Source organism: Vombatus ursinus, unplaced genomic scaffold (genome assembly GCF_900497805.2).
Source record: "Vombatus ursinus unplaced genomic scaffold, bare-nosed wombat genome assembly UNPS02014852.1, whole genome shotgun sequence".
In the NCBI taxonomy this organism is placed as follows: Eukaryota; Metazoa; Chordata; class Mammalia; order Diprotodontia; family Vombatidae; genus Vombatus; species Vombatus ursinus.
In genome coordinates this window covers 1,586,209-1,612,616 of record NW_020954630.1, presented here as the reverse complement: position 1 = coordinate 1,612,616, position 26,408 = coordinate 1,586,209, and the positions used below count along the sequence as shown (strand labels likewise).

At 49.8% G+C, this 26,408-nt stretch overlaps 1 protein-coding gene across 4 annotated transcripts in view; it reads right to left on the bottom strand.

Annotated features, from left to right (window-relative positions):
* Nucleotides 1–20,545, bottom strand: part of AGAP3 (ArfGAP with GTPase domain, ankyrin repeat and PH domain 3) — a 41,216-nt gene extending 20,671 nt beyond the window's left edge. For 2 of the 4 annotated variants that reach the window (XM_027840989.1, XM_027840990.1), the window contains exons 1-9: nucleotides 19,596–20,545; nucleotides 17,774–17,832; nucleotides 16,339–16,426; nucleotides 16,067–16,152; nucleotides 14,774–14,915; nucleotides 13,792–13,926; nucleotides 13,483–13,610; nucleotides 9,850–10,008; nucleotides 6,018–6,110 (exon numbers count right to left, since the gene is read on the bottom strand). In XM_027840989.1, coding sequence (XP_027696790.1) covers nucleotides 6,018–6,110; nucleotides 9,850–10,008; nucleotides 13,483–13,610; nucleotides 13,792–13,926; nucleotides 14,774–14,915; nucleotides 16,067–16,152; nucleotides 16,339–16,426; nucleotides 17,774–17,832; nucleotides 19,596–20,541 — 1,836 coding nt within the window. In that variant the 5' untranslated portion in view covers nucleotides 20,542–20,545. The other 2 variants (XM_027840991.1, XM_027840992.1) reach the window with 2 other exon arrangements.
* Between the last annotated feature and the right edge of the window lie 5,863 nt (nucleotides 20,546–26,408).

Genomic DNA, 26,408 nt, shown 5'->3' with positions numbered 1-26,408 from the left:
GCAATCTCTAGACTCATGCAACAGATTCCAATTTGTTTCCCTTTGCCTCCTCTCTCCAATCTCCAGGCTCCAAACAGTCCCCCGCCTAATCAGCAAACTCATAAGTACCTTGAGAGCAGGGGCTCTTCACTTTTTTGTTTCACTGACCCCTTTGGCAATCTGGCAAAGCCCATTAGACCCCCATCTCAGAATGCTTTCAAATATATAAAACAAACTACACAGAATTACCAGGAAAACCAATTATATTAAAATACAGTTACCTAAATATGTGTGTGTGTGTGTGTGTGTATGTGTGTGTATTTATAAAAAAAGGTTCACAGACCTCAGGTTAAGAATCTCTGCTCTAGAATCAAACACAAATTCTTCTGTTTGATATTAAAAGTCATTCCCAGTCTGGTTCCATCTTGTCTTCCTAGCCTTATCACATACTTACAGTGTGTAATTCACAGGCCAGTTTGACTGGCCCTTTTACAGTTCTTTGCACATGACTCTTCTATCTCCCATCTCCATGCCTTTGCATAGGCCTGGAATGCACTCACTCCTAACTTTTCCCTCTCAGAATCCCTAGTTCGCATAAAAACTTGTCTCAAGCAACACTCTCTACATGAGGCCTTTCCCGATTCCCCCCACCCCCCACCAAGTGTTAGTGTCTCTACCCCAAAATTACCTTGTATTATTTGCATGTGTACCTTGCATATTCTTATATGTGTAAATATTGTGTCCTCTGATAAAACCCAAGTTTCTTTCTTTCTTTTTTTTTTTTTTAAGGCAATTGGGGCTAAATGACTTGCCCAGGGTCACACAACTAGCAAGCGTCAAGTGTTTGGTCTGAGGCCGGATTTGAACTCGGGTCCTCCTGACTTCAGGGCCGGTGCTCTATTCACTGTGCCACCTACTTGCCCCTCCACGTTTCTTAAGAGTAGGAACCAGGTCAGTTTTGTCTTTGTATATTCAGGGCCTGGCACAAAGTAGACATTTAATAAATGCTTGTTGATTAATTGATTAAAGGCCTGGCCTGCCATATGAAGTGTGTGTTGAAGATGACAGCAGACATAGGATTCAACAATCAGCTCAGTACTTTTTCAGCTCCCTTCCTTGGGCAAAACGCCAACATAACAGGCCATCGGTTCTCAGAGTGAACCTCTCTATATGCTAAATGGAAAAGTCAACATGGTGGTCTCATCTCGATCTGACCCATTACTTCCTCACAAACGAGTGGCAGTGTGGTCCTATGCAGAGGTTGGAATACTGTGACCTGTGGTCCAAATCTGGCTAGCTCTGTTTTTGTACCAGTCCGCAAGCTAAGCACTATTTTTATATTCTTAAATAAAGTTATATATATATATATATATATATTTATATATTTATATATGTGAAAATCATTCTTAGCCCAGACTTGACCTTTGGACGGTAGCTTGCTGACTCCTTTTCTAGTAGGAAGAATGTTGGAACAGGGAGATCTGGGGACACACCTCTACAATTACTACTAGCTGTATGACCTTGAGCCCTCAGGACCTAAAACAATAGTGGTGGAGAGGGGGGAGATTTTGGACCAGATCATATATGGGGTCCATTCTAGCTTGAATCTTCTGTGATCTCAATACTCCCTGATAACCCAACCCCCAAGTCTGGCTTCTTCACAGACCTCTGCTCTCAGACCAAACAGGTTCCGGGTTTGCTGTACCCCCTCTTTGTCCCACATCTCGAATGGACTGCCCCTCACGCACCCTCTGTACCCTCTTTTAAGTCCTGGGTTCCTGCAATTGGCTCTTACCCAAGCCTCTGTTCTCACCCCATTTCAAACCAACCTTGTTCCCTTCCCTCTTCACTTCCACATAATCACTCACTGCCCAAGTCTCTCCTCCACAATCTCACCACTGTCCCTCTAGGCCACATCTAAGTTCCTTGGAGTCTCATAAGGTCGCAGATCACAGACTCTCAAGAGTTGGAGGGAACCCAGGCCTCCCTCATCTTCAATCAATCAGGGAACCCAGATTAAGGGACATAAGGTATGCCTGGTTGGGATGCCAGGCCAATATTTGGAGTGGGAAGCCCCTTCCCCCGGCAGAACTCCTTCCTCAGCCTGGGCCGCCTTCATAGGCAGGGGAGTAGATAAGCCAGCAGTCAGGAGGTAATGATGCTCGTTAGCTGAGAGGGCGTGGGATGAGCCCGCCTCAGGCTGCCGTGTAGGAGGCAACTGCTAGATGGGGTCTGGGGACTCAACCTCCCTCCCACTCCTAGGCATTGGCCCAACCCTACTCCCCTCTCCACATCTCACCTGCTTCAGCCTGGCTGTCTACTCTATCCCGACAGCCCTGGAGGGAGAAGGGAGGAGGCTGGGCCAGGCGAAGGACCTGCCTACCCCAAATCTGTTTCCCACTCTGCCTGCCGCCCCCCCCAACTCCTGCAGCTCAGAAGAGGGAAGAGCTATGGGGGTCCCTGTTCCCCTCCCCAGGCTGGGCTGGGGCTGTGCACGGTGAAGCAGGAAGCAATCTGGGGCGGAATGGAAGCAGTGCGGAGGCGACGGCCCCCAGAGGACCTGTTCCCACCACCCGCCTCCCTCCCAGCTCTGCCAGCCGACTTAATTGCGGAGTCCGGATTGATTGGGAATGCAAATGGTAAATGAAATGCAATCTCTACTCCCAGCAGGAGCTGGGGGGGGGGGGGGGGGGGGGGGGGGAAGGGGGAGAAAAGGGAAAGGGGGGAGAGGGCAGGGGGGGGGGGGCAAAGGGGAGGGGCCAGAGCTGAGCCCAGGGAGGACAAGGGCAAGGGGGTGGGAAGGGGAAGAAAAGGAAAGGGAGGGATAGGACTAGAAGGGAGCGAAGGGGAGGGCAAAGGCTGGGCTGCCTGGTGGTCCTGCCACCCCCCTCTGTCCCAGGAAGGCTAACATTATGATGACTGGGTGGGAAATCCCTGGGGCGGTGAATACGTAGTGCACCCGCAGCTTCCTTTCCCCTCAGTCGCTGCCACTGTCACTAGCACCGCACCAGAAAGTCCTGCCCTGGCTCCCAACGCCCTCCTCCGCCTGCCAACGGGGGAAGGCCTTAGGAGCCAGGACCCCTCTTGGAGATGCCCCTGGCCAAGGCAGGTGCACTGAGCAGGGCCTAGGGAGAAGGTGCAGCCTAATGCTATTCCTATCTCAAATCCAGAGGCTTGAGGGGCTGGGTTTGAATCCTATCCCTGCCAGCTACTACCCAGGAGACCTCGGGAGGTACACTTACCTCTCTAAAACAGATCTGTGAAATGAAGGGGATGGACTAGATGACCACTAAGAAGGACCTTTCCCACTCTACAATTCTGTGATCCTCTGATGCTATTGTCTCTGTCTCCACACACACTCCTCACCCACCCCGCTTCTCTCCCTCCTTTCCTCTCTTCCTCTCCAGACAGATTTCTGAAAAGCCACAGCAGAGGTAATGACTGCAAGTGCCTTCATTTCCACCTGGGGGGTGGGGGTGGGTGGCAGGGAGCAAATATGTAAGGGAGGCTCCCGGATGCAAGCCCTGCCCCCTTCCAGGGCTGCTGGGGGTGGGGGGAGAGGACTATTTTAGAGGGCTGATGGATAGTCCCAGTTATGACTATAAAGGGATTTGTAAACCTGAGAGCAGTACATGAGCACCAACTGTTATCCCAGAGCACCAGACCTATGGTACTCCTGAATTACTCTGTGGAACAGCCACTCTGCACCTACACACCCACGGGCTGGGTTCACCCTTCTGTGTCCCTCACCTATCAGACAGGCAAACATACATCCTCCCATCCTTCCCTTCATATACACACAATACAGAGCAGGGGTTGATCCTGCCCTCCCATACAGACACAATTCAAGGGGCTGATCCTTGCCCCCATACAGACAACACAGGGGGCTAGTCCTGCTCCCCTATACAAACCCAACACGGGACTCTGATCTTACCCCCTTCACCCTCCCACTCCCATACAGACAACCACACTGGGGTTGGTCCTGTTCTCTACAGACACAACATAAGAGGTGTAATGTCTCTATACATACATAATGTGGGAGAGGGGAAACTGTCATACTCTGGCACCTGAGTGCATGTGTGCCACCTTCCCCACACCACAAGGAGTGCCAAGGGGCTGATCTATGCTCCCCACACTGAGGGGGACGCTATATACATATATCCCAAAGTGTAATACCATGCTCAGCACACAGTAGGCACTCAACATTTGTTGTGGATACACTTGGGTATAAGTATTCAACCATTCAGCAGGTATTGATTGAGTACTTGAACCATCCCAGCCTAGACCAGCTCAAAGCCAGGAACAAGACAAACCTAAACCATCTAAGTTCTAATATTCTATAATGTTCCAGCTAATGAAGACCACCAGTGTCACCTGCTGGACAAAAAGACAACAATAAATGTCGTAGGTGAGGGATATGGGGTTGGCAGGAGAACACCAATCAACACAAATGAACTTTCCAACAACAACTCTGGAATCCAAGGCATGGACCATACCAGCCCTACAAGATCACATACACAATCCTACTATCTCTGTGAAAATAGGTCCCAAAAACCTGCTCTGCAAAGTCTTGACAAACAACCACATACTGGCAGTGGCCAAGCCCGCCAGACACAAACATTCTGACCCACAAGCCCCAGACACACTTGCCCTGGGGGTGCTTGGCTACCCTGGCCACACCAAGGCCTCGTTCCTTAAGCAGTCAACCTTGTCACCTGGATCTCATAATCACTTTATAGAAACCATCCTGGTATGACTTTAGTCTCCTATTGGTAGACCTCAGACACTGGACTTCTGCTGGCATTTCTAATGACACAGAGCTCATGGTGCCCTGGACCCACCAAACCCCCAAAAGGTTTTGCCTCTGCAAACCTATGGATACCCCCAACCCTGCACATATATACCTAGTAGGTAACCTCCTTTAGCAAAGGGCTATACCCAAAGTAAAGGGGTGTGAGGTGGGGGAGTCCTGAGCTAAGCAGCAAGGGTGGCCTGCACTGCTAAGCAGTGATTGGTGGAGATGGGAGAAGACAGAGAGGGCTGGTCCCTGAACTGAACACAAGGTTCATATAGTTGACATTAGCCTATGAGCTTTCCTGACTCTGAATATGGGTGGGACAATTCCTACTCTCCCAATGGACACATATCTCTCAGAAGACATGCAGTTCTTCTGTGACTTTACCCCTGCAAGGCTAGTCTTAATGTTTACTTTAACATAATTTCACTAGGGTGATTGGAAGGGAGGGATCTTGTCTCCACCCATCGCAGCTCCCAAGCTCTGATCTGTGAGGAACAGGGGACCATAACCCAGCAGAGGCACAGCCTGTTGCTGCCCCCCTGTGGCTCCTGCAGGCACAGCAATCAGGGATTCCAAAGACCCCCGAAGCCAAACTTGTCCATGGAGAAGCCTCAGTGGGAAGTTACCAAAGAATCTGCCAGCAATTCCAGCCAGCTGGGCAATGGAGTCACTGCCCAGGGCTGCCCCTTCCCTACTCTCTGCCTCTAATTTTCCCCTGGGCTCTGAAAAAGGAATTGGGTCAATTGCATCCTAAGGATGGGAGATAATGAATGGACAGCCCAGTGTTAGATTGGTAACCCTGAGCTATTAGAAGAACCAGAGGAAGGCCTTTGGTGTGCTAGGGGGTCCTCCTCACAAAGTGTAGAAGGGCATGAAGGGGTCTGGACTTGTGGAAGGAGCATCCACACAGATGACTTCATAAATCCCTCCAAGTACCCCAAGCAAAGCCATGTTTGCAGTGAGTAGGTGGTGCCCAAAAGAGGCAGACCTACCCTTCCTTGCACTCAGCACAGTGCCAGGTATATAGGAGATGCTTAATAAATGTTTACTGAATGAATGAATGAATGGAGGGGGGAGCCTTTTCCTCCTAGACTTTCTCCCCTGGAGTAGCCCACGTTGCACTGCTTGAAGGCTCAAGGGAAGAGCGGCACCACTCAAGGCCCTGGGGCCAAGCCCACTCTCTTCACAGCCTCCCTCCCAACCTTGGCTGCTTTGAGGGATGGAATGGTGAAATACGAACCTGTTTAATAGGGATTGCTCGCCCACTGCCGATACTGTCCACCTTACACTCCAACGCTTTCTTGTCCCGATCCAGGTCGGCACCCTTTCGAGACTGAAAGAAAGAGAAGATACACAGAGGCGTTAGCTGAAGCCCAGGGCAGACGAGGCAAGAACGGCCCACTCAAACTCCTCGGTCCCTCCCTCTTTTCCTCCCTCTTCCTGGGTAGGGTCTGGCCGTGGGTTTGGGGCAGGGGGCGGCGGGAAGAGGGAAGGAAATGACACCACGAGTATTCCAACGGGTTTATTCTTACACACGGCACCATACAGAGCAGCACAGGTCACTGGGCCAGGGCCGCCTCTTACAAAAGAGCAAGGACACAAAATACCGAGGGCACAATGAGCGCACAGCCCGGGGAGGGGGGAGGTTCAGGGTGGTCGGGAGAGGGGTGGTGGCTGGCAGCGCAGGGCACAACATTGGGGGGAGTAGAGTCCAGGAGAGAGCGGGCAGGTGGCCCGTCTACAACAGACACCGGCACGGTGCGCCGGGCATGCCAGCATGGCTGGAGGGGCACGGTGGACGGAGAGAGAGGCGAGGATGAGGGCTGGGTGCCCCCCACTGGGCTCCCAGGACACAGTCCACCCGAATTCGGCTCCTAGGAAACAGGGGGAGGCCAGAAAGAGGGGGAGAAAAGGCAAGCGGCGGCGTCCGGAGCAGGAGCAGCAGTAGTCCATGCAGGAAGGAGCAGGAGGAAGGAAGGGGCAGGAAAGCTTCTCCCCCCCAGGAGCAGCTGGGCTGAAGCAGGCGCTTGGACTCCCCCATCCCCTCTGGGGCCGCCATCACGCTGGCCTGGCCGATGGGTGTGGGGCTGAGCTCCCTTCTTCTCCATGCAGTGAGCCTGGCGCGGCGGTGTCCAGCCGGCCCTGGTCCCCCCAGGCGCCCCGCAGCTGCTGGCTCCAGTGTTCCTAGCCTTCCCTGGGGGGTGGGGGTTAGTTACAAAGGTTCCTGTGGGTCTCTGGAGTGGGGAGCACGGCGGCCGCTTCTCATCTGAGAGCAGTCCCAAGGCCCGGCCCGCCTCCGGCCCCGTACAGGGGGGAGAATGTCCAGAGGTGCTGTGTCACCACCTGGTCTTCTAATTTGGAAGGAGTTGGAAAGGTCTTTTTGTTGATGAAAAGTTGGAAACAGTGGCACATATCTGCAAATATCGAAAGAATAAAGATTTTGGCAAGTTATACTCAAGCCCGGCACGGAGTTGGCCGGCCCTGGAGAGGGCAGACCGAGGCGCCGGGGGAAGGAGGCAGCGGAGAGCAAAGAGGAGGAGGAGGCGGTGGTAGCGGTGGTGGTGGTGGTGGTGGTGGAGGCACCCCTGCTGGGAGGACCTGGGGCAGCTGCACCAGGGACCAAGCGTCCATCTCAACAGGAAATTTTCGCCACTTGGTGGCCCCGAGTCCCCATCCCTCCTGCTCTGTCCTGCCCAGGGCTCCAAGGGCTGAGTGAGACAAGCACAGCCAGAGGGAGCAGGAAGAACAGATTGGAAAACGAAACCGTCCAAGAGCAAATCGTCGCCACAGGCAGCCTGCCTGACCCCTTGCCCACCACTGCTTGGGTGCTCCCTGGGCTTCACGGCCCCTGGCCCATCCTCACCTCGCTAACCCTTCAGCCCAGTGAAGGGGTGGGTGGGACCGCTGCCACCAGGTTCCCCAGACAGGTAGGGCACTTAAGTGGTCAGGGACCGTCCCAGCCCCCACTGGCGAGCAAAGGAACTCCAAAACAAAATGAGCATGTGAGGTCATGGCGGGGGGAAAGGGGTAAGGGAAGGGGAGTGGGTAGAGGGGTTCGACGGCAACGGCGAGCAGGAAGGTCACGAGGGCAACACAGCAGGCAGAATCACGGGCACGATGGCAGGGAACATTGCGAGGATTTCTTTCCACCAGCAGGGGGTTTCCAGGGGAGGATGATGATGGTAGGGGGAGGGGTGGTCACCCCAAGTAGTGATGATGTGCGGGGGAGATCCCCCGGGGTGCACCCACCGTGACAGACAAGCACGAGGTCACCCGGAGACAATGGTGCAAAAACTGAGGTCGCCATGGAAACGATGGAAAGGAAACGAAGTCGCCATTGCAGAGATGGAGAGAATGGGAGGAGCGCCCGGTCTCGAAGAGGAGGCGAGGGCGGGGTGTGAGAGTGTCACCGATAGCCAAGAGGACAAAGTGTGAGGTCACCACAGCAAGGACGCAGAGAGTTGTGAGATGGGAAGGAGAGAGCACGAGCACGCCACGGTCATTGAGGAGTGTCATGGAGCTGGATCACGGGAGGTAGGGGAGGTGGTGACGGGCGAGGTGACTGGGGACATGGGGACAATGGTGGAACGGGATGGGAGAGAAAAAGAATGGTGTCAAAGCCTGATGGAGGATGTCAAGGAACGGGGTGTCGGGCGCTAATGGTGGTCGGCGTGTATACAGGCAAACAGCGGTATTTACGACACTGGCGGCAGCAGTGACAGTGGCAGAGGTGGTAGCGGCAGCGGCAGCGGCGGCAGCAGCAGCAGCAGCAGCAGCAGGGAAAAGGGGTGCAGGAGCAGGCAACCACCAGGGCTGTTTATTTCACAAGGAGTAGGAAAAAAGGGGGAGGGGAGGAGTAGAGAGTTTAGCCAGGGTCAAGGACAGGGGAAGCGCGGTAAGCGGGAGCTGTCAGCACGAAGAAGGCCACTGAGCAGAGCATGAGGGGAAGCGGCGGGGGGTGGGGGAGTGGGAATCAGGGGCACACCGTGGGGACAAGCTGGAGAGCAGCAGGAAGTCTGGAGGATAAGGAAGAGGGTGGTGGAAACCCTGGCCCTGGGCAAGGTTCCTGAGAGCCCAGGTGGAACCAGGCCTGGCTGGCTGGACACAGGGCCAGGCTGGGAGTCAAAACTCTAGGATTCAGGAAGAGACGCACAGAGTGACGCAGAAGGACGGACTGCCTGGTAGCCAGTGATATTTCCTCCCCTCTCCTCCCCAAATCCATATGGCAAGCTCACGTATCTTTGAGCTGTGACCCCAGCAGTGGTCCAGGGTGCAAGCCAGAGGGTTTGGCCTTGGGGGCCAGGAACTGGCGATGGGAGTGGGGCAGAATGGAGGAAAGAGCCATGGGGTCAGCACAAGATTGCAGGGAGCCAGTGTCTGTAAATGGAGATGGCAGCAGGACCTCTGTGTCCACGTCCATCTGCATGTGTCAGGTAAGAAGAGGAGGAATGAGCCCCGTGTGGGAGTGGGTACAGGAGACACAGGAGCCCTAAGAAATCATTTCCAAGGTGAGGGCAAACCAATCAAGAGGATGGGGAAGGAAATGTATGTAAATTCTATCTGACATAGCATGGTGTAGTTGGGAGAATAAAAAAGCTCTGGGCTAGCCCTGAGAACACCTAGGTTCTAAGTCCTAGCTCTTAAGCAAGTCACGGTTACTGCTCTCTGCCTTGGTTTCTCTGTCTGCAAAATAAATACCCTCAGTCTCTTAAGATCCCTTCCAGCTCCATCTTTACCATGGGAGGAAAGGGGAGGTTCTAGGTGTATTAAGAGATGGGAGAGCTGTACATGTGTAGATGGGGGGGGGCAAGAGATGAGGATCTTTGGTGTGTCTAGGATGAGGACCAAGGAGGTGAGTGACGTCTATAAGGAGGTTGGAAAACGCCCTTGCAAAGTGTGTGTGTGTTTAAGCGGGTGGAGGGGACTCCTCTGGTGAGGAGCTCAGCCTCCTGCCTCGGAAGGCCATCCTTGTGCGGTCCCTGACCATCTCCCTTCTCCTGGGCTCAGCCTGGCCTGTTCAGAGAGTGGGGCTCTGGGAGAGGGTGAGGGAAGGGAGAGGCAGGGCCACATACCGTGAAGATGTTGGATCGTCGCTTGGACTGCTTGCGGATGGGTGTGGGGGTGGAGGAGGCAGCGATGGTCTCGATGCGCAGCTCCCGCTGGCTGATGCTGGGGGTGGAGGGGACGGAGGATGAGTAGTCGCTGAAGGCGCTGCTGCCGCCATTCGTGGCCTGAGGACAGAGAGTGCTGGTGAGGGGGACTTCGGAGAGGGACAGAGGGAGCTCTAGGGAAACAAGATGGGGTTGGAGTGGGGAATAGAAGGGAAGGAAAACTGACCTTCCAACTGTGGGGCCTGGAAACTATGGGTAGAGAGCTCCTCCGGCCTAAATACTAGCTTCCCACCCAGAGCATGGAGATTGGGAAACAGAAGACCTAGATCTGAATCTCAACTGACACTATTTGTATGACACTGGGTAAGTCACTTAATGTCGCTCTGGACTCAGCTTCCCCATCTGTAACATGACCTCCAAGCTTGTGTTCCTATGTTCACACGAGGCTGTGGAGAGGACAGAGGGTTCCCAAAGTGAGTGATCAAAGGGAAGAGTTGGTGGAAGGGGGTGGGAGAGAGAAGCAAAGAGGCAGATAGATGGTTCAGCCCTTGCCTCAGCAAAGGCTCATCCTCAGTTTCCCAAATTCTCCAATTAGAGCAGGATTGCTTTTCCAAAGCTGACGTCTTTAGGGTGGCCTGCACTAATACTTGAGGAGGGGCCCCAGAAGGGAATTTAGGTGGAGCAAAAGGAGCCTTGGTCAATACCACAGGACAGTGGCAGAACTCAAAGGGCAATCGTGTTGTTTCTGCCTTCTCGAGTAGGTGGGGGTGTGTGTGTACGTGTGCGTGAGACTGGGATCACCTGGAGATGTTTAATGTACCTCCTCCCAAATCATATGGGGACAGCCAGAGAGAAGTGAGTGCTGAATGGAGTTGGGCTCAGGAGAACCAAGGGCCAGAGGGGAAGGGGAACAGAGAAGGGCAAGACTTCTGATCTGAGTCCGAGATGCATGACAGGGACTGGATGGACAGGAAAGCAGAAATGGACACAGGATAGAAATAGAATGGCTTCCCCAAACAGATGCCAAAGGTCAAAGGAGATGATCCCAGATTCTATGGTTCTGAGAACCATGTGAAAAAATTCTCTAGGGTCATGGGTGGAAAAAGTTTAAGAAGCCCTGCTCTACATCACTAATAAGAAAAAAAGCACATTAAAATAACTCTGAGGTTTCATCTCACACCTGGCCAATTGCCCAAGAGGATAAAAGGCGAGAAAAATCAATGAAGAGGTGGCGAGGTGTAATGGACAGGTAGTTAGCATTAGAGTCAGCAGACCTGGGTTCAAGTTCTGCCCCCAATATTTACTGACTGTGTGACAGTGGCCAAGTGACCTAGATTCTCAGTATCCTAGGCAATTCTCTCAGCCTGTAAATCTGCACAGGTGAAATCACTGATGAAATCCCAGGTCCAGACAAAAAAAAATTAACACACTGTTGATAGAGCTGGAAACTGATCCACTTACTCTGGAAAACAACTTGAAACCACTGGAGAAAAGTCACTAATCATATTTTTTTGACCCAGCAACTCCCATCACTGGCCATTTGCCCCAAGGTAAATGAGAGGAGAAAAGACAGAAGGAAATGCCAAAATATTTGCAGGTGCACTTTTTTTTTTTTTTTGCCATAGCAGAAACTGGAAAAGAAGTAGGTGCCCACTAATTGAGTTATGTCTGAACAAACTGGGGGATATTAAAGTGATGGAATGCTATTGTGCCATAAGAAATGACAATGATGAAGGATTTGGAGACACATAAGAATACCTGCATCCACCTGCAGGAGGCAAAATAAGAATCAAGAGAACAACCTTTAATGACTATAATAAGGTAAAGGAAAAAAAAACCACTAAAAGACATCGAACTCAGGTCACTGCAATGGCTAGTCTTGGCTCCAGAGCAGAAGACCGATGATGACAATGATGTTGTAAGCCTCTCTCTTCCCGGCACAAGGGGTGGAATACAGACTCAGGAAGCAGTATATTCTATTAAATACCAACAACGTACGTGTCAGTACGTTTCATTTAACTGTACATCTTAGTTACACCAGCACGGTTTGAGTGGAGTTTGTCTGGGAAAATGACTAAAATGTGTAAAAAAAAAAAAAGAAACAGAAAGGGGGTGGCTAGGTGGCACAGTGGATAGAGCACTGGCCCTGGATTCAGGAGGACCTAAGTTCAAATACGGCCTCAGACACATAACACTTACTAGCTGTGTGACCCTGGGCAAATCGCTTAACCCCCATTGCCCAAACAAACAAACAAACAAAAAAAAATAAAAGAAACAGAAAAGGTTACAAGGTATTAACCTAAAGGAAGCTCCGTGATGAAGGAGGACAGCAGCATATGAGGTTCTCACTGGCTGAACAGACCATCCTTTGATCTAAATGCCTCCCTCCGCCCTAACACGTGCACAGAGAGGAATGTACGCTAAGCCAGCATCTCCATTACTGGCTCTCGTGGCAAAAGGGTCGTTTGCAAGACTGGGTTGTGTGATTGCTGGGTTTTTTTTCTCTCCAATGGTTGGGAGCTACTCTGACATTGAGAAGAGATTCTCTAGCAAGAGAAACTCCTGCTCTTTCTCCTCCCACCCATGTAGGAACAATCACAGGGCTACTCCCATCCCCTTTTTCAAGAAAAAGGTGGCTCCCTCCTCTCCAAGCAACTAAGTTATCATTTAAAGCCAGGTAGGGGAGCCAGGGCACCAACATGGACGGCCCAAAGGTGGCTTGCACACCGGAATATTTAAACAAGCTAGTGCATGACCCAATTCCATCTGAGTCACTTTTGTTCACTGATACAGAGAGAGGCAGAAAGAGGGGCAGAGGTGGGAAGACGCTTGGGATGAGGAAATATAGTCATGACATGTCATACTGGTCCATATGCCACGGGCTAAGGAAAACAAATTGGGTCAAAAATAGAAAAAAAAAACAACAGAATTTGGAATTCAAAAATTTTTTAAATGATGCTTTGAAACAAATTTCCTATATGATTGGGAAATATTTAACAAAATAAATAAAAATATATTAAAAAAAAGTTTAGGCAGAAGTTAAAAGAACATTGGTTTATGGTTTGAGGGGTTCAAAAGTATCTCACCCAATGATTCCACCATTAGCCATTCATTCCTTTGTGTAAGCACTGCCCTTTTTTTTCTTTTAACATACAACGATTTCTGAGAAGAGTTAGATGTTAAATCTCTAGAGGCTTTGTGTGGAGTGAGGTTACCAGATGCTTTCCTCCCTAACAGGGAAAATAGTTCTTAGGGAAATAGTTTCATAGTGTGCTGGTTCCACCAGATGTTTGAGTTCTCACAGCATAGCGATCTGGGACTAAAAGTTGAAGGAACGAAGGAGTTGGGGATACTTTGTGGGGGGGGGACGATAGCGCAGACTGCAAAGAGGGGCATGGCAAACTGTAGAAGCCAAATGGAATTCTAGCCTTGCAAATGATTCTCCAAAGATCATGCTTGGGGGCAGGCTGTAGCAGAGGACGTATTTACAGGGCAGCAGACATAGAGAGGCAAGCCTGGCAGGTGTGTTTCACCGGGATAAAGCAGGGTACAGAATGGGGATGGATGGGTGGACGGAAGGTCAAGGGCCCACACCTGGTTGATGTGCACAGCTGGAATGGAGGCAGCAGACACGGCCGAGTGGCTGGGTGAGTTGGGTAGTGACTTGCAGGGCCCAATGGCTAGCTGTTGCTTCTTCCGCAAGGCCACCACCTTCTGTGCCACTGCAGGGGACAGCACAGTCAAGTTACCTCCTCTGGGAGAAAGGGGAAAGCCCACCTTAAAACCTCCCCTAAAGCGCCCGGCCACAGCAACCCACCAGGAAAGCCTTCCTGCACCCCTCATTGGAGGGAAGAGAGGATGCTTCTCTCTAGCTCTTAAGTCCAGTCCCATGCCCAGTGTTACCATCCTGGAAGACACGCTCCACATTGAGGCCGTAGGTTGCGCACGTCTCATAGTAGGTGCAGCGCTTCAGGTCCGTGGAAAGTTTTCGGGCTCGGCTGTCATCGATTACTCGGGGGTTCGCAGCACTGATTGCGTCTGATGGGTAGTGTTGGGGAGAGGAAGAAAAAGAGTCAAGCTTGGTGAGAAGCTGAAATACCTATGGGAAAGGGCATTTGGCTGGGGGAGGGATAGACAGAGGTGTCTTCAGGGTGACTAGTAGAACATGCCTCTCATTTCTCAGAGAGGTGGTCAACTACAGGTGTGGGATGAGACATACGTTATCAGGTATGGCCACAGTGCTGGTCTGTTTTGCTTAAATGTACTTCGGTTACAAGAGAAGATTCTGTTGGTGCGTTAAGAGTGGGGCTGGCTGAAGGGAGAAGAGTCACTGGGAAATGATGGCTATGTTTCAAAAAGGCATCAATAAAATACTTCAAAAAAGGAAGGCATGGAAATAGGAGTCCAGTGATTTGGACTCTTGTACCAAATGCACTACTTTCTGTGACCTTGTGCAAATCACTTTATTTCTCTGAATCTCAGTTTCCTCAGCTTTAAAATCTTTTCCAGCTCCAGGACTCTCTGAATCTGTGTTATCTGGGAAAGACAAGGTGTGTGAGGGTGGGAGGACAGGAAATGAGGAAAATGAGGTTTTGGTTATGGGGTGCGCAGCTTGGGCAGGGATGATAGATGGAGCCCAGCGCAAGGTTCAGTACAGTACAGGATGGGGTAAGAAGCAGTATTAAGTTATTATTCTCAGGAACCCACATTTGCCCACTGACTTAAGTTCTGTCGAAAAGATTAGTTAACTGGCTTATTCCCAGTATTCCTGCCCTGGGATAAATACCCCCTTCCCTTCCACGAACCCACTGCCTCGGTCAAATTCAGCCAAACCCTAGGAGACTCCTCTGGATTTTCTTCCCTAGCCCAGCCTCCCCAGCCTCACCCTGAGTGCCCACCAGGACCATGGGCACCTCGCTGGCGCTACGGTAGCTGCAGAGCCGAAGGAAATAGTTGTACACCGTCTGGAAGCTGATCTCGTCCTCCAGGCTGAACACGAACACCACAGCATCCACCCAGGCAGCAAACTGCAGCGGGGAAGAACAAGTCACATCACCCCAATGTCTGGAGGCTGAAAAGCTTCCCAGACCAGGCCAGTTTGAGCCCTCAGCTTTGTCTTGTCTAGAGTTCATCCTCCCAAGAAAGGGGCATGGCATTATGGAACTGAAGTCAGAAGCCCTCCATCTCAAGCCTTGGACAAGACACGAGGCATCTTCTGAGCCTCAGCTATACAATGTGGCTATTAAGGGCCCTACTTACCTGAAAGGGTAAGTGTGATATATGTGAAAGTACAAATACACATGAGGAAGCACTTCCCTCCTTCTGATAGGAAGGTGAGGGACAACAGGTGTGGATAGTACATGCACTATTGGGCAGGGTCAGTGAATCAATAAACATTTATTAAGTGTCTCCCATATCCCAGGCACTGTGCTAAGCACAGGAGATACCAAAAAAAAAAAGCAAAAGACATTCCCTGCCCTTAAGGACCTCAATCAAACGGAGGAGACAAGCAAACAAAAATGTACAAACAAGCTATATGCAGGAAAAAGAGGGAATAAATAAAAGAGGGAGAACACTGGAATGAAAAGGGGTTGGGAAAGGCTTTCATAGAAGGTGGGATTTTTAGTTGGGCCTTGAAGGCAGTAGGCAGAGAGGAGGAGGCAGAGTGTTCCAAGCCCTGAGGACAGTCAAGGAAAATGCCCAGAGCTGAGAGATGGAGTATCTTTTCTGTCCAATAGCCAGGAAGCCAGTGTCATGAATTGACAAGGAGTAAGGTGTGAGAAGACTGGACAGCTACGAGGGGCTTAGGTTATGAAGGGCTTTGAGCATCAAACAGAGAATTCTGTATTTATCACTGTCTGCTCTTTTGCTCAACTGGTTTTCTTGGCAGGGGTTGGGGGCGAGGGGAGATAAATCAGAAATGGTTGTGATGTAGAAAAACATAAAGCATCAATAAAAAACAAACAACACAGTCCTCTCACCCCTAAAATCCCTGTCTCTAGTTGGAGGCCTGAAGAAAAGAGAGAAGGAGAGGAAGAGGAGGAGAGGGAAAGAAGCGGGGGTAGAAGAGAGGGATGGAGAGGGAGAGGGAGAGGTAGAGAGAGAAAGAGAGGGAGGGAGAGGGAGAGAGAGAGTGTTTGTGGATGTATGTGTGGTAGGTGGAGGGGTAATCAATCACCTGAAGCTCAGGGGGACCTCCTTCATCTCGTATCAGCAGCAGGTAACTCTGACCATCCACTACTATCTCCTTCTTAAATCGGCCCCCTGGGAACAGAAAACATAATTAGGACCTCACCGCAGGGAGGATAAAGAAAGAAACTGGAGAGGGGATTAGAAGGGGAAGGGAGGGGTGGGAATGGGCATTAAAGCCCCATCTCGATGGAAATCTGGGAATGGTAAGAGGCAATGCAAGGTCATCCTTGGGGGTCATGTAAGACCCAGAAGACTCACCCTCTGGGGATTCCTCCTGGACGTAGGTCCCTGTCAAATATCGATGCACCAGAGCTGACTTCCCGCTAGACAGGTTCCCCACAATGCCCTGAGGGAGAGGTAAAGGAGTGAGACAAGGGGGCAGAGAGAATGAGGCAAGAGGTATGTGAAAGTGTGAAAGGGTGGAGGAGGGAAAGAGGAAGAAGGGGGGGAGAGAAAGAACAAGAAAGACATAGAGAGTGCTAGGGTTAATATTGTCTTAGAGAGAAAAGAGATATGGTGCAGTGGAGAGAGCCCTGGGCCTGGAATCAGGAAGACCTGGGTTCAAATGTAACCTCAGACACTTACTAGCTAGGTGACCCTGGGCAAGTCACTTCACCTCTGTTCACCTCAGTTTCCTAAACTGTAAAATGGGGATCATAACAGCACCTACCTCCCAGGGTTACCATGAGGATCAAGTGAAATAACATTTGTAAAGGGCTTGGCACAGTTTTGCCTTTTCTAGAGCTTACCCTCCCGAGAAAGGGGCATGGAATCATGGAACTGAAGTCAGGAGACCTGCATCTCAAGCCTTGGACAAGACATGAGGCATCTTCTGAGCCTCAGCTATACAATGTGGCTATTAAAGGCCCTACCTACCTGAGATGGTAATAGTGATATATGTGAAAGTAAATCACTTAGTAAATGTTATAGAAATGTTAGTTATTATTATTATTATTATTATTGGCTAACATTAGGGTTAGTATAAGGATTAAAGAACAAAGAAGAAGGAGGATAGAAGAAACAAACACTGACTAAGTGCCAATGGTATACAGGCAGTCACAGTGCTAAGCACTTCACAAATTTTATCTCACTGCTCCTCACAACAACCCTGGGAGGCAGGGGATATTATTATCGCCACTTTACAGTTGAGGAAACTGAGGTAGGTATCTAGATCTACCGTCTATCCATCTATCTACCCAGAGGTTATAATAGAGAGAAGTAAAGTGACTTGCCCAGGGCCACACAGCTAATGAGTGTCTTAAGGCTGACAGTGAACTCAGGTCTTCCTGACTCCAGGGCCAGCCTCCTTCCACTGAGCTGCCCAGCTCCTCTAGGAGAGAAGAAAGAAAGAAAGAATGCTCTGTCTCTAGAGAAGATGGAGAAGGAAGAACAAGCAAGTGACAGAGGAGGAAGAGGAGGGGCCAAAGGGGGAAAAACAAGGGGCAGAAGGGAAAATAGGAGGGAGAGTGAGAAGCTGGGAGAAACAAAGGCAAGGGAAGGGAGAAGAGCTGGGGAAGGGAAGATGATGACCTCTGCAGAGAGAGACCTAACTAGAAGGAAAGAAGAGATGGCACTGGGAATAACGACAGAGATCCAGGCCACATGCCTGCTACTGCTCAGAGGCAATGAGCTTCTCCCAGCTCAGGAGGCAGGTCCCTGATCCTCTGCCTCCCTGCCTCCTGCCTTCACTTACCACTTTAAGCTCGGGGACGGATCGGCTCAGGGTCCATTCTTGGCTATTGACAAATGAGTCTGTGGATCAAAGAAAGACAACAGAACCATTAGGGGTGAGGCGGCCCCTACAATTCCCCCTTTCACATCTACTACTCTGACCCCTTTTTAACTCCATCCATTGGTTCTTACAGACATCTCAAGCTCCTGAGCCTCTGCCAGGGGACTGGATATCCTTGGGAGCAGAGTCAAAACTCTGCTTGGTAATGGCAGCTGTATGAAGTTGGCTCCTGACTGTTCACGCCTTAGCCTCCTATGCCTTCCTTCACCTTTGCTCCCCTCAAGACACTCGGGGCTGGCCCCAAGATTCCCACAGCAGGTCTCAAGGCAGATCCAAGGCAGGCCTGGCACTTGGCAGGGCCCAGAAGTGGAGGCAAGCCTCCCACTGCGAGTAGAAACAACTCACCCAGAGGAGGGTGGGGCCACCCACCACATTCCTGAGCAGAGGTAAAGAGTGGAAAAGGGCTCCTCCCTGGCCTCCTCTAGGAAGGGGCAGACCACATGGAGCCTAGGTGCCCAGCCCCACTCTCCACCCCAAAGCTCCTCCCTGGAGATGAGGACCTCCCTCTAGCTCCTGCTCCTCCCCTCTTCCAGCCTCCCTTTACTCTCCCAACCCATATTTGATACCAACTGGAACTCCTGATTTGGTTTCTAGTGGCCCTGGTTTGGGACACACCTCCTACAGCCAGGGAAGAGAGAAAGGGGAAGGGGGAGGGGGAGAAAGAAAGGTTTTTCTCGAGGTGCCCAGAGCCCCTCCAAAGCAGTGCTGACCCCAGTCAGCCAGCTACCCCAAATTCCTATGAATTCCTTCATGACCCTCCCTCCCTCCCGATATAGGAGTGTTCAGGGAGTGTCACTGGTTTCTATAACACTTCATGACTTCCCTAGGGTTATTATCTACCATAAACTTGTTCCTGTGCTGTTTCTGTCATGCCTTCCCTAGAGAACAAAGAAGGTTGCTTCTCTCTAGGAATGAGTCCCAGAACTTCCCCCAAGTCAATTCAATTCAATTCCAAGAACATCTTACCCAGAGCCCCTGGGGTGCACAGCACAGAGCCATCTCCTGCTGTCCAGTCAGTTTCTTTATCCTACACTCTCCTCTCCAGCCTCACTCTATGTGACCTATTCTTCCAACCTCTCAATTCAACATGTGCAAAGAAGTTTGTTTCGGAGAGTCAGAGACAAAAAAACAAAGGCAGTCCCCTCCCTGCCCTCAAAGAGCTTGCAATTCTATTCTCCCCTCCAATGGAGCCTTCCCCTCTGAACCATGCTCCAGTGCCCAGGGGGGACTGAGTTTGGACAACATTGGCACCGTCTGATGCCACCAGCGTATCCAACGCTTGGGAATAAAACCAACTACACTCTACCCCACATGCAACCACCACCAACCTCCGCTTAGAAGATCCTCAATTTTCACATTTTCAATTTTCATGGGATCTAAGGGCTCATCTGGTCCAACCCTCTAATTTTACAGATTAGAAAACTGAGGCCCAGAGAACAGTGACAAAGTAACTAAGCAACTAGGGTCCATAGCCTGTGGATAGCCGTAGCTCTTGAAAACCTGCCCCAGGTACATGCCTGACGGTTGTCCTTGGCCTCCTATGCCTGAGCACAAAAAGCCAGGTGACCCCTAGAGATGATGACAGGATCTAGGTTACCTGACTCCATAAGAGGCAAGTGCCCAGGGGAAGGTTCAACTGGCAGGGACCTGTGTGAAAGAGTCTGCAGAATGGGCACTGGCCTCCCATCGTCGGACAGCCTAGCCAGCTTTTCCTCCTCCTTACCCGATGCCCGTGGGGAGCTCTGGACCCCCAGGAGAACTGGGGCTGTAGCAGCCCTCCTACTCCACAAGGGCTCTCGGGGCAGTGACATTCCTGATGACCCAGATTCTCTCCGGCGGAAGCGGCTAGTGAGGAGTTTCCAGAGGCTGGCACCTGTACTGGGTCGGGTGGAGTCTGGGGCCACCTGCCTGCCCTCAGGGTACAGCAGGTCCCGGCGACTAGGGAAGGCATGTAAAGAACTGGCATCACCATCACTTTTGGTTCGGACCCGGGCCCGAGGGAGCAGTCCTGACTCACAGCGACGAATCTCCTGGCCCCGACGAAGCCGGAAGCTGAAACTTTTCCTCAAGGCTGAGAAGCCCTTTCGGGGGGACTCAGTGCTCCGTCCGCTGCTCCCCCGAAATACCTGCCAACGCTGGCTGCTCCAGAGTGAACTGCCTCTCAAAAAGCCCGAGCTCCCTGCCCGGCCTAGGCCCCCACCAGAACCATCAGCTCCTGAAAGCTCCAAGCGATTCACTTCCAGAAATGTCATGCTGGTCGGCCGGGGCCGAAACTTCTCTCCCAGGGCCCTGCTCCTCCTGGGGGGTTCAGGACTGGGAGAAGTGGGCGGTTCAGAGGGCTCCGAGATGCAGGTCCCGGGGAGCCCAGGGGGCTCGGGGCTGGCACCAGCAGGGAGCCCGTCAGACTGGCTTTGGTGGCGGCTAGTGCGCGGGCGGAGAAGGTTCAGGAGAAGGCTGCGGGTACTGGAAGGAGGTGCCCCAGAATGGGCAGAGCAGTAGCTCTTGGGTCTGGAGGGCTGCTCCCTGGCCGCACAGAGGGCAGCCTGGATGGCCCAGCTGGTGGAGGAGCCCTGCAGGTCCAGCGAGTCGGAGACGCTGAGGGTGCGGCCACAGGCACCCCTGGGCCGCTCCCTGCTGCAGCTGTCACCCCGGGGCCAGCCCTGCTCCATGCTCAGGGGGCAGGGTGGCCCAGGTCCATGATGAGGGGGGCAGGGGAGGGAGGGCTGCTGCCACCAGGTCTGGGGCGGGGGGGGGGGGGCGCTGAGCACCTGGAGCCTGTGGCCAGGCCTCCCTCCCGGTGTCCCTCCCTCCAATCCACCAGCAGCAGCAGCAGCACCTGAGCACAGCAGCCCAGCAGGCAAGCCCAGACCTGGAGAGCCCCAGGAGCCAGGACTGGGGAGGGAGAGTTGGCAAGCCTGGCCTGGAACACCTGGGATTGGAGGTAGCCAAGCCAGCTCGTCTGGTCTAGAGAGCACCCAGGAATCCAGAGGACAGGAAACTTGGATCAGGGTTAGGAGAACGGGAGTTGTGATCAAGGGTAAGATGGCTAAATGATGGTCAAAGGGACCACAAATGCATCCAGGTGCTTTATGGAGAAGGGTGGGCAGTTCTCCCCCTCCACCAGAGGTCCAACTGCAGAAGAGGAGCTTTAAACAGACCAGGAATTATTTCGGCTATTTCAAAGAAAAGGTTTCCCAAGAGTGAGAACTGTTAGAAGTGGATAGAACTTCTGATGTTTCCGGAGATGATTTTTTTCTTCTTTGGAAGCTATAAAAACCTGGGGAGATACTCATCTGTCTGGGCTGGCTTAGGTGTTGTTCTACCCACTGCTGTGGGATCAGCAGATAACCTCTGGGCCTGGACTCTACCTTTCTAAACTAATGACGAACTTCCAAGACCCTGAAGCCACTAATTTCTCCCAACCAGAGGCATGACTGCTAACAACCAACTCACTTAAACCACCAGGGTTGGGAGGTAGGAGGTGGGAGCTTATTTCAACTTCTGGATTGAGGGTTCCACAATTAACTTGGTAAATCACACGGCTCACACGGGAAAAGGGGCAAGGGAATACTCCTTTGTTTTTGTTTGCCCCTGAATTTTAAACAGCAGGCACTCCGGACTCCTTTGCCAACTGAAAATTGCTGCAAACATCAACAGGGATGAAACAAATGTTTTTTGGTTTGTTTTTTTTTAAATCACTGTTTAAACACTACCATCAGGGCCTTAAATTTGTGCCACAGGAGAATAGGTTAAAGAATGGGGGGAGGGGGTGACATTTAGCCTGGGGAAAAGAAGACTTGGGATGCTTTTTTTAAGTCTTTGAAGGACCATCTTGAAGAAGAAAGGATCAGACTCCAGCTTTTGCCATGAGAACAGAACTAGAAACAAGTAGGGGAAGCTACAAAGGGGCAGGTTTAGGCTTGATATAAAGAAACATTTCCTAGCAATTAAGAGTTATTCCAAATTGGAATGAGCTGCCCCAGGAGACTTCGGGCTCCTCCATCAAAGATCTTCAAGTGGAATTGTCCAGTTGGTTGTAGAGGGATAAGTAAGGCCCTTTCCATTGTGGAGACTGTGTAAGTCAACTGAGTTAGGAGCAAAGGGAAAAAAGAACTTTTAATTCATTTCCAAGTGGCTTAAATTAATCCTAGTGTTACCTCCCCCTAGTCTAATCTTGCTCTGGAGGTCTCTTTCAAGTCTTAGAATTCCATGGTCCTGTTCTGGAGCTAAAGTACATGATAAAGTGGCACATTCCTGCTGGGGTCGGCTTGGGGGTTGGGGGGGTGGGTGGGAAGGGGAAAGTGCATGAAGAGGGAGGTGCCTCTCCATCCTAGGTGCTCCTAAACAGAGACAAGAGATGGGAAGTCAGAAATCCTGGGCTGGATCCCCGTGACCCGGACAGGCATTCGCTATGGTGATTCCACATCTTTGCCAGTCTAGTACTTAACAATGTTAAGGACCCTGGCAAACATTCCCCAGATTAACAGGTAGGTAAGATAGCCCAAGGCTCAAAAAAGAAGGGACTTTCCCAGGATCAGCCAATCAGGAAGAAAACCAAGATTAAAAACTGAGGAGTCCTGCTCCCAATTCAGAGATTTATTCAACCAGCCTCAGTGACTTGGAGGCAAGAGGCAGGAAATGTAGCTGCCCAAACCAACAGGAACACACAGCAGCACTTCCCTAGGAGAAACAATGCTGTGGTCTAAGCGTTTCCTCCCAGGTGACTGACAGCTCTGAAGGGGCAGTCTCTGGTGTGGAGGACATGCCAGTGAGCCGAAAGCTGGGGAGGATCTGGTTGGCCTTGCTGGGCTGCTTCTGGGCCAGGTAGTTCCTTCCTTGGAAAATGGCCCATCTTTCCTCCCTAAGAACCCAAAAAGTGGGAGGAAAACCAGGTAGATAAATCAACCCAGACCTTGTTGAAGGAAGGGAACTCAAGGAATCTCTGAACCTCTTCAGTAAGAGAATCTCCTCCATCCTCAGAGGAAACAGTCAGGCAGATCAAGTCCTTGACTGGAGAAACTACCCCAGCAGACAACTTCATCCCAAGCCCCGATAAGAAGATCATCTTTTACTGCGGATTCCCTTTTAACAAGGCAGAATACCCAGAACCGCAGTCAGAGACAAGAAGATTAGTAAAGGCAGAGAATGGTTAGAAGGTGGGACATTTATTCCCTAATTTGGTAAAGAGATTTGGGCCTGTTCCAAAAGAGATGTAACTCCACTTTCCAACCCAGTCTCCCCCTTCCACCACCCACACACCTCTCCTTTCCTTCACTCCAGTCAAACAAGTTTTCTCTGCCCCTTGGGTCTGCTTCTACCATGCCAACTCCTAAAATGGCAACAGCTTCTTCCTCTATACCCAACTCCCTTCTAAGAAATCTTCTCTGACTAAAGGGAAATAGAAGTGGGTGGTCCCCAGCACAAAGAGAGAAAGCACATTAAATCAGCTCAGGATCACGCGGCTTAGATCTGGAAGAGATCTTGGAAAACACAGTCTAACTCCTCAGACCCTGAGGCTCAATCAACCAACATGTATTTATTTATGTTTTTTAAATATTTAAAATTTTTCCCATTATTTCCCAATTACATTTGAAACATTTTTCTAATATTCATTTTTCAAAATTTAAGTTCCAAATTCTTTCCCTCCTGCCCCTTCCCCACCCTTTGAGAAGGCAAGCAATATGATACTGATTATACATGTGAAACAGACTTCCATATTAGCCATGAATCAACATGTATTTTAAAAGCACCTACTGTGTGCCAGGCACTGAGCACACAAACACAAAAAAAGATACAGTCCCTGCCTTTGAGAAGCTTACAATCTAAATATCTGGGTCCATGGGGCTAGGTGACTTTTTCAAGGTTACATGGGGAATACTATAAGGAGCAGAGGCATGACTGTACCTCAAGACTTTTGACTGCAAATCCATCAGTCTTTCACGAGGAAATTCTACAACACTCATATGGAAACCAAATAGAGGCAAACGAAAAGAGAGTGACTGGCTTTACCCGCTCATATCTCAGACCTCCTTTATACTATCAGCTCTAAGAAAACAACTACCAACCACTCTCTGCAGGCCGAAAAGAGCCCAGTCCTGAGAGTCCCAGCTAGATGCATCTTTGATTGGCACGCACCAACCTCTCCAGGGACTGACAGAAGTGAGGCCGTAACTAAAGTATTTGGGCTGTGGACGAGGAACCATTTTGGAAATATTTTCCAAGAACTCTGAATACAGGTTTTTTTTTGTTTTAATATTTTTATGTATATTTTTTTTATATCACCTACATTTCCCAGTATATCCTCCTCCATCCTGGCCCCCTAATTCTTTATAATGAAGCAGGGATTCTTAACCTAGGATCTGTGTACTTACTTTTAAAAAATATTTTGATAACTATATTTCAATATAATTGGTTTCTAGTAGGCAAAACGAATAAAGTTCAGGTCTTAGAGTCAGGAAGACTTGAGTTCAAATCCTACTTCAGACACAACTAGCTGTGTGACCTTGGGCAAATTACTTAACCTCTTTATGCCCGGTTCCTTATTTGTAAAAGGGGAATAATAATAGCACCCACCTTACAGGGTTGTTATGAGGATATAATGAAGTTATCTAAATATCTAAAAGCACTTTGCAAACCTTAAAGTGTTATACACATAAATATGCTATTGTTGTTGTTATTGTACTTAAAAAACATTATTCTGATGGGGGTCCATAGGCTTCACCATACTGCCAAAGGGGTTCATGACATACAAAAATGTTAAGAAACCCTATGATAAAGAATAAAAGAGAGGGGAAAAAACAGTTTAGCAAAACTAACCAACATACTGAAAAAATTTGACATTATATGCAATGTTCCATATCCATATTCTCTGCAATTAAATTAAATTAAATTAAATGGAAGAAGATGCCTTCTTACATCTCTTCTTTGGAGACCAAGTTTGGTTATTATAATGTTTTGCAGTATTTGGCTTCAAATTTGTTGTTGCAGTCACTATATATATTGTTTTCCTGGTTCTGTCTATTGACTCTGCATCAGTTCAAGGTAAGTCTTCCTTTATGTGCTCCTTTATATGCTACTGGACTCCCTAAGGTTCTAGATCCCTAAGGCTACTTGCATCCTCTCATCAGAGGCCACCGAAGGGGCATAGAAAGCCCAGCTATGATAAAAATGGACAACTTCTCTATCCTGATGAATCTGAGGGAGGGAAAAGGAGAGAGGGGGGAGAGGGGAAGAGTGAAAATGAGGAGGGGGAGGGGAAGAGGGAGAGAGGGTGAGGGAGAGAAGGGAAAAGAGAAATGGAAAACCTGACCAGCACTAGAAGGCTATGAATTTCAGAAGCAGAGGGATCTAATCCTTGCTGTAGGCAGGTGCTAGGTGACCTGAGAACTGTCACTTAAACCAGGCTGAGCCTCAAATTTCTTCCCATGTGATAGCGAAAGGACCTAATTTCTTCACTGAATGACCAAAGTACTTTGAAAACGTCACATATGAAGTCTAATTGCAGATTTATATATATTAAGATTTCCGCTAGAAACAGGTGTGAAGCAGGGATATTCGCTGTCACTCCTTGTATTTGATGTAAGTCTTAGAAATCTTAGCTATAACAATAAGGTGTAGAATTAAGGAGATTAAAAGCATTTGTAAAGAAGTTAAATATCCCTATTTGCAAATAACTATATACTTGGAAAATCCAAGAGACAAACAAAATAATGAGTTAACAAATGACATATGTAAGATATTGATGGTAAATCTATAAAACCAAATGCATTTTATAGGTCACTAACAAAAACTGGGAAACTGACATGACAGAAAGACAAACATTACTTGCAATAATGATAACATAAATTCTATTAACTATTCAGACATCAACCTACCAGGTCGTATATCAAATATATAAAGTTACATTAAGATGATTTTGACAGAAATAAAGAACTGAGTATTTAAAGCCTACAAGTTGAACTAAAATAGTAAAAATGCCAATACTTCCCCAAATTAACTTACAGATTGAAAGGAGCATCAATAAAAATGCCAATGGGTAACTTAAAGAATTAGATGAAATAACACCCCAGGAGAGTTCAGAGAAAGAGGAAAAGGACCCTTGTGTACAAACTTATTTATAGGAGTTCTTTTTGTAGTGGCAAAGAACTGGAAATCCACAAGGGAATGGCTAGATTATGGTGTATCAAATAAATGTAAAAAAAGATGAAAGGACTGGGTGTGGTGGTCCACCCCCTGAAATTGCTGCTACTGGGGAGGTGAATTTGGAGGTGTAGGCCAGAAGCTAAAAGTCCTGTGGTGAGCCCCCAAGCTGCCTAAAGAGGGATGGGTCTGAAATAGAGCTGGTCAAAGCTTCCATGCTGATTCTGGCCTGTCAGTGGCCAAAAAGGGGAAAGGAAAGGAGAGCAACAAAAGAAACCTGAGAAGACTGGTATGAACTGATGCAGAATGAAGTAGGCAAAACTAGAACAATTTCTACAGTAATAACATGGTGAAGACAAAACTTTTGAAAGAGATCTGATCAATGCAACCAAGATTC